General features: G+C 39.6%; 1 protein-coding gene across 4 annotated transcripts in view; it reads right to left on the bottom strand.

Moving 5' to 3' along the window:
- Window positions 1-12,498, bottom strand: part of LOC148850885 (FAD/NAD(P)-binding oxidoreductase family protein) — a 46,464-nt gene that overhangs the window by 16,030 nt on the left and 17,936 nt on the right. For all 4 annotated transcript variants that reach the window (XM_088947374.1, XM_088947375.1, XM_088947376.1 and 1 more), the window contains exons 7-10: window positions 11,159-11,246; window positions 10,775-10,819; window positions 10,602-10,676; window positions 10,418-10,486 (exon numbers count right to left, since the gene is read on the bottom strand). In XM_088947374.1, the coding sequence (XP_088803500.1) occupies window positions 10,418-10,486; window positions 10,602-10,676; window positions 10,775-10,819; window positions 11,159-11,246 (277 nt within the window). The remainder of the gene's footprint in view (window positions 1-10,417; window positions 10,487-10,601; window positions 10,677-10,774; window positions 10,820-11,158; window positions 11,247-12,498) is intronic.

Here is a 12,498-nt window from a genome sequence, read left to right as displayed (position 1 = left end):
GTTGTACTTGCTTTGTTCAAATTCTCGGACCTCATCGTTCTAAATTTGATCCTAAGGCCTCCAAATGTATTTTCTCGGTTATGCACAAACTCAAAAGGGATATTGCTGGTGTGAACCCACTTTTGGGAAAAAAAATTGTCTCTATGGATGTTACTTTCTTCGAGGATGTACCCTATTATCCTAGGGTTTCTCCTCAGGGGGAGAGTAGTGAGTGTGGGGTTAACTCATCAGAAATTCATTTACCTATTCCATTTGAGTGATGAGGGATGTAATGGGGAAGGGTGTCAGAGGTGTCGGGATTTGAGAGTTTATCACAAGCGGTGGAGGCAGGTTGATTTCGGTCATCAGCAGTCCAGGCCAGCCCCAGTTCCTTCTACGGATCCAAATCCAGGTACTACAATTCCTTTATCAGATCTGGGTTCCATTGAGATACCTTCCACTGTTGAGCCCTTACCTCCTTTGGATGACCTTGACGTCCCCATTGAAGTCCGTAAAGGCAAACAACGTTGCACCACATCCACAACCCACTGCATTTCCCAATTCTTGTCCTATGATCACTTGTCCCCCTCTTACAGGTCCTTCCTCACATCTGTTGATGATATTCCTATCCCTAGAACAGTGCAGGAGGCCTTGTCAGTTCCTAAGTGGAAAGATGCAATCAAGGTTGAAATGGATGCTCTTTTGAGGAATAATACTTGGGAGATAGTTGACCAACCTAAAGGGAAGAAACCGGTCGGATGTAGATGGGTATTTACTGTGAAACATAATGCTAATTGTTCCATTGAAAGGTATAAGGCTAGGTTAGTTGCAAAGGGATTTACTCAGACTTATGGTATAGACTACTTGGAGACTTTTGCTCTAGTAGCAAAGATGACCACTATTAGAGTTTTATTTTCTCTTGTAGCCAGTTACTCTTGGCCCTTGTTCCAGATGTATGTCAAAAATGCCTTCCTCAATGGAGACTTGCAGGAAGAAGTCTACATGCAATTGCCTCTTGGATTTTATGATGCAGACACAGGAAAGAAGGTTTGCCGGTTGAATAAAGCTTCGTATGGATAGATTCAGACAAGCCCTTGAAAGGTCCGGCTATGTATAGGTCCAGTTAGACCATACATTGTTCATTAAGAGAGTGGACTCTTCCTTGACCTTGCTTGTTGTATACGTGGATGATATTGTAATGACAGGGAATGATAATGGTGAGATTGAGTCTCTCAAACAACTCCTCATCAAGAATTTGAGGTGAAAGATCTGGGAGAGCTACGATAATTCTTGGGTATTGAGGTAGTTAGATCTAAACATGGGATTTTTGTTTCCCAAAGAAAGTATGTTCTAGATTTGTTGGAAGAAATAGAAAGTTAGGTGTTAAGCCTGCAGATACACCTATTGAGCGGAATCACAAGATCAGTGCAGAGGGTGGAGAGCCACTTGAAGCTAAAGCTATCTTCCAGCAATTAGTTGGAAAACTCCTCTATCTTTGTCTCACACGACCGGACATCAGTTATGCAGTTAGCGTTGTCAGTCAGTATATGCACTCTACTAGGACTACTCACTTACTTGCAGTTGAGAGGATATTAACATATTTGAAGAGGTGCCCAGGTAGAGGTATACTATTCAAGAATAATAACCATATGAAGAAAGAGGTTTATACAGATGTTGATTGGGCTAGGAGTATTGATGATGGAAGGTCTACCTCTAGATATTGTGCTTTTGTAGGAGGTAACCTGGTCTCCTGGAGGAGTAAGAAACAAAATGTTGTTTCTCGTTCTAGTGCAGAAGCTTCCATGGCTAATGGTGTGGCTGAAATCCTATGGTTGAAATCACTATTTGAGGAGTTGGGTATTGCTTATGAGAAGCCCTTAATGTTGCATTGTGATAATCAAGCCCTTAATGTAGCATGATAGAACTAAGCATATTGAAGTGGACCGACATTTTGTCAGAGAAAGGGTTTCATCTCAAGAAGTGTCTTCCGTATATCACCTCCAGCATGCAGCTTGCGGATTTTCTCATCAAGGTTGTTCCAAGGAAGAAGTTAGAGGCAGATCTATGCAAGTTGGGAATGACAAATATCTATTCCGAACTTGAGGGGGAGTGTAAAGAACAGTGATGTGGACCCCTTTGATGTGGTCCCCACAGTGTTCGTATGGCAGCAATCTTTCCGTTAGATATGACAGTGTTAGTTGGTAGTTATTTCAGCTTTATTTTAGTTATTTCTTATTCTATTTGTCATGTAAGCAATAAGGGCAATTCAGCCCTTTTACAGTTAGCCAATAGTTATATAAATACTAAGAGAGGGTCGGCAGAAATTATGACCTACTCTCTCTCTTTTCTGAAACTCTCTTCGTGTACTTCTTTTCTTCTTCTCTTCTCTTCTCAATTTTTCATTCGTTTTTTTCTTTTTAATTCAAGACTGATTGTAGTCTAGATCGACTACTGAAAGTACAAAATAGGCCATCAGAAATCATTAGAGAGAAGAAAGCAAGAAACATTACAAAAACAACACAACCACCATTCATTCAACCCAACCCCTTGCAAGCATCTACGTGTCAAAAACCACATCCGCATCTAAAAAGGTAGTTCCCTGTCACAATACAACAATAAAAGCATCAACTACATTCCCAAACTTGTGCTGCAAAAAAAATTAAAAAAAAAAAACATAAACACTGTACCTACCTTCCCTGGTTCACCTCATTGCTCACCAACTCAGTTAACTTCGTAGATATATCCCTCAACCCTCTTTTCTTACAAACCTTCTTAGCCTTCTTATTGGGACCAACCACCAACCACAACCTTCTTAGCCTTCTTGTTGATTCCTTATCCACTAATAGACCCCCTCTTTCTCCCTTGACTCCTTATCCTCATTTTTATGAAACAAAGAGGCAATCTGTTGTATGACCAAGATCCATCCCTACCGGGCCAATTTTGAATTTCAACACAACTTCCATTCTGATTTTTTTGGGGGATCAATAACAGAATTTTTTTCATTATTTAGAACAAAGCAATGACTACAATCCAGGCACTAACAGCCTGGCCCCAATGAATATGTTACATCACAGCCCAGAACAATTGATCCCTAGCAACCCCTTGGCTTATAAATCTGCTAAGCCATTTGAGATCTTCTGAACCAAGAAAAGATAGCCTCCAGTTTCCTAGCAATGCATCCAATGTCCACTAAAGCATGCCCGGGAGTCCACACTCCTTGATTTCCACTTTGCAGCCACGATATTACCAACTTTGCGTCCCCTTCTACCTCCACTCTTCTGAGTCCTAACTGCATTTCTAGCCTCATTCCATGCAACAATTCTGTGATTTATGCATTTGGGGAGTCTCCAGTCCTTATTGGTCCCAAAACATGACCATACCTAATTACACCTCCAATTTCAGAGGGGCCCAGATTACTTCAAGAGCTTCCATCAAAAAACTTCCATTCTGAATATCAAAACCCTCATCCTCTTAATAAACCTGAAATCCCCACTCCTTTACAATGCCATTCTCATCTTCATCATTCACTTTCTCAGTGCCTAACTCCATGCATAAATTCCTATCCAGATCTGCAAATTCCTTCTTTGCAAACTCTCCTTCACCCAGGAAAAGGGTTCCCAATATCATCTATACCATGTGGTGTGTCTATCAGGATATAATCTTCAAGTACATCAATTGCCCCTTCTCCCCCACTGTCACTTCATTCATCTTTTTTTGATCAGCAAAGGAGAATTTTATTAGAAATTAGAGTTAAAAAAGCTTTACAACTTTGTATGTGGGATTAGAGCTCCTACGCTGTTGAGTTGGGCCGAATTTAAGTTATTGGACCCAGTCTTTTATTTTTATTTTTAAGTTGTTAAGTTAGGGAGTAATTGGGCCTTAGGCCCATTAGTTTATGTTATTTTAAGTTGTGACTGTTCAGCTACTTAAAGTAGCCGCCCTACTAAGGGTATTCATGTAATCTTCCATTCTTTTATTTCAAGTATATAAATCAAGAGGGGCTGGCAGCCAGATCTATTCAAATCTGGCAACATTCCACTCTCTTTTCTCCTCTCTTCTTCTTCTTCTCTACTGCTAAAACCCTTCAACTTCTTCTACTTTTCTTCACAAGGAATTCATCTAAAATTATTAGCAGCAAATTCTACTTGGTATCAGAGCAGGCCGAAGGTTTCTTGAGTTGCTTTATCATGCAGCCCTAGATCGGCTGACTGCATGGTGATATGAGAGGCTGATCGAAGACCTCAAGTAAGCCCAACTTTCGAATTTTTTGGTGGATCTGTTTGCCCTATAGCTGGTCTAGGGTTTCCCATCAAATTAAGGAAGAACTAGAGAAAGGGGAAGAGTCTTGTTTTTGTAGGACTCTTCAATTTTGACCTAGGAAGTGGCGCCCTAATTTTTTAGGGTTCCTTGGAGTTCTCTGAAGGAGGCGGTTCAAAGTCCCATCTGTTTTGGAGGCCTCTAGAGGGAGCTGTTGCTTCTCTCTCTTCTCCCATTCCACAAAAAGGGAATCTTTTGTGGGAGGATCATCTAGGGTACCAAAAGGGTGCCTGTGGTGCCTGAAGGGTTTTATTTCATATTCTTTCATCTTAAAGTGATCTTTTACCTCTTTTGGGGGATCATGGAGGGTCACAGAGTTGAGAACAAACCGAGGAGTGAAACGGGACCAGTGGGAGGAGGTGTCGGAGACCTTTTCAGGGCTGGAACCATCACTACAGTTAAGTTGGATGGTACAAATTCTTTAGAATGGTCGCAATTTGCAAAGATAGCCATTGGTGCTCGTGAGAAGTTGGGGTATATCACTGGTGAGGAAGTGAAACCCAAGACTAACAATTTTCGGTGGGTACAGGAAAACTATATAGTAACGACTTAGCTATGCAATTCTATGCTGCCCATATAAGTAAATTTTTTTTTGGGCAAATACAGCTAAGGAAATTTGGGATGGAGTTGCAAAAACCTACTCACAGAATGAAAATGTTGCTAGGGCATATCAGTCGAGGAACCAGGTTATCTCTACCAGACAGGGAGATAAACCTATTGTTGTTTAATTTTCAGCCCTTAAAACCCTATGGCAAGAGATTGACCATCTAGAAACGGTGGTTTAGGAAACCACTAAGGGTGGTGTTGTCTACCAGAAACTCTTAAAGAAGAATAGGGTTTTTGAAATTTTTTTTTTGATAAATAGGGTTTTTGAATTTCTTGTTGGTCTCAATCCCGAGTATGACATTGCAAGGCAACATATCATTTCCAAGGATAGTGTTACTCTCTCTCAGGCATATGCCTTTGATCAGGGAAAGAGAGTAAGAGGAATGTAATGTGAGGAATTCGGGTCTTGAACAGTCAGCCATGGTCAGTATTGTGAAACCTAAGCAGAGTGGAGACAGGGGTGGCAGTGAAACCAAGAAGGAAGATAAGAAGGATCTGATTTGTGACTATTGTAAAAAGCCTAAACACACGATAGATGCCTGCTAGAAGCTTCATCCTCACCTTGTGCCGAATAGACTCAAAAACAAGAAGGGAAATGCTAACATGCCAGTCACTGGTGACTTACCTGGCCCCCCTACTACAGCTACTTTGGAGTCTTTTGCAACTGCTACAGTGAGGGCTGAACTTGAGAGATATGGGTAGTTACTAAATCAACCAGATACAATCAACTCTAATCTGGTAAAGGTGGACAGCTAGGTACAGGTGGTTCTAGTGGTGGACATTCTACTTCCTTTGCTCATACAAGTAGTTCACATGCCACTACAAACTATGTTTCTACTACAAGTAATGAGAGACCTCATTGGATTATAGATTTTGGAGCCTCAGAACACATGACCCATAGTTCCACTATTTTTTCTTCTTACTAACTCTGTTCTGGCATAGATAGTTTCCACAGCCGATGGATCTCATGTTCCCATTGCTGGGAAAGGGTCTGTCAAGATTACTGATTCCACTTCCCTACCCTCTGTCCTTCATATTCCTAGATTAAGTACTACTTGTTATCTGTTAGTAGTTTGACTAAGAACTTGAATTGCTCAATGATTTTTTCTCCTGGCCATTGTGTTTTGTAGGATCAGGTTTCAAAGAGGACGATTGGGAGTGGTTGTGAAGTGAATGGAATCGACCTCCTAGATGCGCTTCCTCATCACCAGAGTCATCATGTTAGTAGGGATTTTGAGTCAGAGTCTATGAGTTAGATTATGCTTTGGCATAATCATTTGGGAAATGTCTTTTTCTTCTTTGTGTTTCTTGTTTCCAAAGTTATTTGAGTCTGCTAATTTGTCTAGCTTAGAGTGTGAAAGTTGTCAGCTTGGAAAACATTGTAGACATTCATTTAAAGCTAGTAATAAAAGGTGTTCATCTGCTTTTGTTGTTATTCATACTGATGTTTGGGGACCATATTGTGTTCCTTCTATGGGTGGCTACTGATATTTTCTTTTATTGTGGATGATTTTTCTTGGTATTCTTGGATTTACTTAATGAGATCCCGTGATGAGGTACCATCCTTGGTCCGATAGTTTATTCAGATGGTGCTAACATAGTTTGGGGTACGAGTGAAAGTGCTTAGGTTAAACAATGCTAAGGAATATTTTGAGAAGAACCTTGCTTCGTATCTATTAGAGTATGGAGTTATCCATCAGAGCAATTGTTCTTACAATCCACAGCAGAATGGTGTTGCAGAGAGGAAGAACAAACACATTGTTGAGATTACAAGAAGCATGATGATCACATCCACTGTTCCAGTTCAGTTTTAGGGTGATGTAGTTCTCACAGCAGTTTTCCTGATTAATAGGGTGCCCTCTTGTGTACTTGGATTCAGCACCCCATTCAGCCTCCTTTTTCCTGAGGGGGAGATGTTTCACATCCTTTCAAGGTTTTTTGTTGTGTTTGCTTTTCATATGTTCTTGGTCCTCACCACTCGAAACTCGATCCAAAGGCAAAGAAGTGTGTTTTTCTTGGGTATGAAGAAAATTAGAAAGGGCATTGCTGCTATGACCTAGTCTCTGGGAGTCGATATGTTACTATGGATGTCACCTTTTTTGAGTCCACATCCTTTTTCTCAAAGGGTTCTCAAGGGAGTGTTTTGGGGAAATGAGTGAACAGTCCATTCCTCTTCTAGTTCTAGTATCTATGTCCACTCCTGTGTTTGATCCTCCTTTATCACCTATCTTACCACCTCCCTTGCGTCCTGCTTCTCAGTGTCACTCACAACAGCACCTACGACTTCACAGGGAGGTTGATTCCACTGCAACAGAACCCATCACTTCTTATCGATTCCTTGGAGATTCCAGATTTGGTTGACATGGACTCAGGTATTCATCTTGATCCCTATAATGTTTCAGTTCCTATTGATTCTACTAATCTCATTACAGATGACATGGACCTTCCTATTGCACTTAGAAAGGGAAGAGAAAGTGTACTACTCATTGTATTTCACGGTACCTATCCTATAGTGGACTTTCTCCTTATCGTGCTTTCCTTTCTTCCCTTGACTCCGTGTCTATACCCAAGGGTGTCAGTAAGGTTCTCTCCAAACCTGAGTGGAAGGCAGCTATGCAAGAAGAGATGGAAGCTTTAATTAAGAATCATACATGGGAAATTGTGGATCTACTAGAGGGCAAGTTGGTTTTTGGATGCAGATGGGTTTATACAATTAAATACAAGGCAGATGGAAGTATAGAAAGGTATAAGGCCAAACTGGTTGTAAAAGGGTATGCTCAAACCTATGGCATTGATTACTTAGAGACCTTTGCACCAGTTGCAAAGATGACTTCTGTTCGGATCCTTCTCTCTCTTGCTGCTACATACTCTTGGCCCATTTTCCAACTTGATGTAAAAAATGTTTTTCTGAATGGGGATTTGCAAGAAGAAGTGTATATGGATCTTCCTGCTAGTTTCTACAATGATGTTGAAAAGGGGAAAGTATGCAGATTGAAGAAATCACTTTATAGTTTAAAACAGTCTCCCAGAGCATGGTTTGACAGGTTCAGGAAGGCCTTGATTGCTTTTGGTTACACTCAAACTCAATCAAACCATACTTTGTTTGTGAAGCGGAGGGGGTCCCTAGTGTTAGTTCTGATTGTTTATGTGGATGATATTGTAATTACATGAAATGACATGAGTGAGATTGACAGTTTGAAGAAGAATCTACACAGAGAATTTGAAATTAAGGATCTTGGGAAGCTGAGGTATTTCTTGGGCATCGAGGTTGCAAGATCAAAGCATGGAATTCTCATTTCTCTGAGGAAGTATGTTCTGGACCTTTTACAAGAAACAGGGAAACTTGTAACAAAGGCAACCACGCAGATGAGGCAGAAGAACCTATGATGTTATACTGTGATAATCAAGCAGCAATTAATATTGCCCACAACCCAATTCAGCATGACAGGACAAAGCACATTGAAGTGGGTAGACATTTCATAAGAGAAAGGTTGACTTTAGGGGAAGTTTGACTCCCATACATTGCTTCTGATTTGCAGCTTGCTGATGTTCTTACAAAAGGTGTTGCAAAGAATAAGATGGAGCATGATCTATGCAAATTGGGAATGTATGACATTTACTCCCAATTTGAGGGGGAGTGTTGAATTGGGCCGAATTTAAGTTATTTGGCCCAACCTTTTAATTTTATTTTTAAGTTGTTGAGTTAGGAAGTAATTGAGCCTTAGGCCCATTAGTTTATGTTATTTTAAGTTGTGACTGTTCAGCTACTTAAAGTAGCCACCCTACTAAGGGTATTCATGTAGTACTCCATTCTTTTATTTTAAGTATATAAATCAAGAGGGGCTGGCAGCCAGATCTATTCAAATCTGGCGACATCCCACTCTCTTTTCTTCTCTCTTCTTCTTCTCTATTGCTGAAACCTTTCAGCTTCTTCTACTTTTCTTCACAAGGAATTCATCTAAAATTATTATCAGCAAATTCTACTCACACTATTACTTATTTCTGTCCCTCTTTACATTGCAGCCCCACTGTCACTTCGTTCATCCATCCCTCATCAGTTTCTGTAAAGGGTAAAGTTTACTTACGCCTTCTTCTATAGACTTGTGCATCAGCCTGACCTACTCATTTCTCTTGTTTCCACCACCTCAATAAGAACTCCATCTCTGTCAACCACCTCTCCATGATCTACAGCTGACAAATCATCTAATTCCTTTCCAATGATGTCACTATAAGGCACACTTACTCCCTGGCTAGAGATCTCAAAAGAGCTCAGTGAGCCGACTGATTGAAATAAAGGAATCACTTATTACATCACTGAACCTTGGTACCCACTTCCACAGTCCTGCTCCTTTATGTTGTGATAACCCACAAATAATTACCATTTACCTTATGTTTATTTATGTTGGATTTGAAATTTTCTCCTTTTCAATGCCAGTTTTCATTTGGTTTTGTTTCTTGTGAGCTCCAAGTGGTTGCAAATGAGACTCGTCAAAAAATGAACTCAGCTAGAATTGCACCATGCCCCTCTTTATCACACCTTCATTTACTTGACTTCTTTCTTGATCATTTATCCTTCTACCTCCAAAAACCTATCATGTGTTCCTACCTATTACACTTTTTAGTCGGTCTTCCATGATTTCACAATCCCACCCACCTTAAGATAAGTAGTTTTTTATATGAAACTATATAACTTGCACCAGTAACAGTCTACCTCTTTTATTTCCAGAAATGCTCCCATCTTCAACTTCTCAACCAAGATTTTTCAATAACCCCAACTGTTGGCCTTCAACCTGCACTTGCAATTCTACCCTCTCATTTCTAGGATCTTTGCTCACTTTCAGCCCCCCCCCCCTCCCCAGCCAAGAATCTTATCCCATACCTTTCCCCTGAAAACTTAAGTTCTAGCAGCAAAGGGATCAACTGCCTCCCATCCACCTCTACCAACAGCCTTGCCGTTTGCAACAAACTTCAACATGCAATCCTCCAACCACACATCACAAGTCTCCCAACAGCTTTCACAATTGCATCCACCTGAAGTGTTGCACATTTTCAGTTACACGGAAGTATCTGACTTGGGAACACCACGCATGAAACAGGATACCAGACACCTGAAGCCATATTAACCTCAAAGAATACCATCAATACAAAAGAAAAATTCTTGATGTACTCCAAATTTATCTGTCTTATATATACAAATAGCTCCATGCATTTTTTTAAAATGTCAAACTTTATCCTTGCATGTGTTAAAGATTTAATACAAACCAAATTTCTCTATACATTTTCTTCACAAATTCTGAACTTTCTCATCAATAGAACCTGTGAAAATTTGAAAAAAATAAAGACTACCTTACCCAAAAACAAATAAAAATCAAGAACTCTGCTAGACAAACTCATTTACAAATTAGCCAACTCTATTGAGTTCCAACAAAAAGCAAACAGTAATATGTAAAACATACTTGCAACCCCACCATCCATAAGACCACAATTGATAAAAGCCTCTGAAGATAAATCTTACAGAGCTGTAATCCAAGTTGCTGATGGCACAGCGAAACTCTTCAGGAAGAACACTTTGAGGCACTAGTTCCTGTACCAGAAAATGCAAAGAAATATAAAAAAAATAGTTTCTTCCTATTCAGTTAAGAAATCAAAAACTTGCATGTGCCTCCATATCAAGGAACAAAAAAATTGGTGTATTTTACCATGAAAGTTCGGTAAGGGGTTGCATTTGACAAAACAACAGAAGAATGCACCTCTGTTCCATCAGCCAGCACTACCTAGATTGCAGCCACATTTCCAGTTTCATGGAAGTATCTGATTAGTTTTATGTACCCTTCCAAAACCACTTGCTAAAGGAAATCAAGGACAGACTAACCCCTTTTACTGCCCCAGAATCGTCATTGATCATCAGTTGAGCAACCTAACCAACAAAAAGGAACAATCAAGGGGAACAGATAAGTTCCAAAAGGCACCAATCTAAACAGCTAATATTAGTTCTTAAAATAATCACAATGAAAACGGAAGGAATCAATGGTTTCTGTAGATGTATTCCAATTACAAAGTGATGCGTCACAACATCCTGAGAGTATGTATTTTATTTTTTGGTGAATGAGAGTATGCACTTTATTGCAAACAATAAAATTCTGATGCCTTAGCAACTCTGAAACAAAAAACAAAGTGGATATTTAACACCAAAAGTTCATACATAAACAAAGTGCTTCTTCATTAGAAGAAATAGTATCAGAAAATAACTACATACCTCAGCATTTGTTACAATATGAGCCCCAGCCTCTCTAGCAGCATTACTTATAGCTGATGAAACTGCACCCATCCCACCTTCAACATACCTATATCAAATATCAGTTCTTAATTACAAATTCTTTTGCTAAGTTGCTAACCCATCATTTGGGACGCATAAAAAAAAAACAACCAAGCTCCAAAGTAAATGTAAAACAACAGACTAATGTCTAATGACTAACAACATCAAAAGTGTCTCTCATTTATTTATTTATTTGGCCAGTAACAAAGCATTTTCATTTACAGATTCAACCCTGTACATGTATAGAGGAAAGCAAACCTAATTTATAAATAGAAGATTTTTTAATATCAAATCTTCATACCCAAGAAATAAACAACCAATCCCTTCAAAAGAAAGACTGATATCTAGTAGAACAAAAATGATCCACTATTTGCACAAATTATGGAATATACTCTATAAAGCTCTTCCATAGGTCCAACCAAATTGCATAACAGATCATACTCCACAAAGTTTGACCATTAACCACCACCTCAAGCACATCATGAATATAAATTTGAGGCATGTTTGGCAACTCATCCTAAAGTGACAGAGTTAGGACCAGAGTCAACAGTTCAAGAAGATTAAGATCCCCTCAGTAGGATTCAAGTATTTGCCAAGGGTTAGGTATTCTGGAAATAGTGATATTTTTTCCCTTTTGACTTGAAGAAGTTGTCATATCAATGGTATTGAAGAGGAAGAGGTAGATCTTTTTTGGAGTAATCCAGGAACATACAGTTAATGGTTATGGAAGGAGTGTGCTGAGAAATATTGGGGAAGAAAGAAGTGTGGCAACATCAAGGAAATTGTTATCATACAACAAACTGTACCATTACGCATCCCACCCCCTAACATCAGCACCCCAACAAAGCATTCATGAAATTCGAATTCCTAATTGTAGAAGATCTTAGGTGGTGGCTTGTTGGTTCTTTTCAAAGCACAGACAGCACTTGGATCCTCAGAGTATTAGACATTTGACTAGGGAAGCAAGATCTTTTGCATCCAATATAAACAGCCCTTTCCAATGGGTTCCAAGGAACTGGCAGGTTTATTCAGACAATGTTTAGCTGAACAATCACCAAACCCCATTAGCTAAGCTTGACTCCCCACCAAACCCAACTTTTTTATCCCAATATCCACATAAACTCATAAACTGATTACAACATAGTCCAGAACATACTCCCTCTGCTCACCCCTTGTTTGGCCCAAGGTTCAAATTTTCATCACATATCAGTCTGTATCAGTGGGGTCACCGATACGCCAAATACATGCCTTTTGGTCTTTTGATCCATTTCAGGGGTAGG

This window comes from Nelumbo lutea, chromosome 5, assembly GCF_056320005.1.
Source record: "Nelumbo lutea isolate HS-2025 chromosome 5, American lotus-T2T, whole genome shotgun sequence".
Taxonomy (NCBI): Eukaryota; Viridiplantae; Streptophyta; class Magnoliopsida; order Proteales; family Nelumbonaceae; genus Nelumbo; species Nelumbo lutea.
Note: the sequence above shows the minus strand (reverse complement) of the source record. Positions and strands in the feature narration are given on the sequence as shown.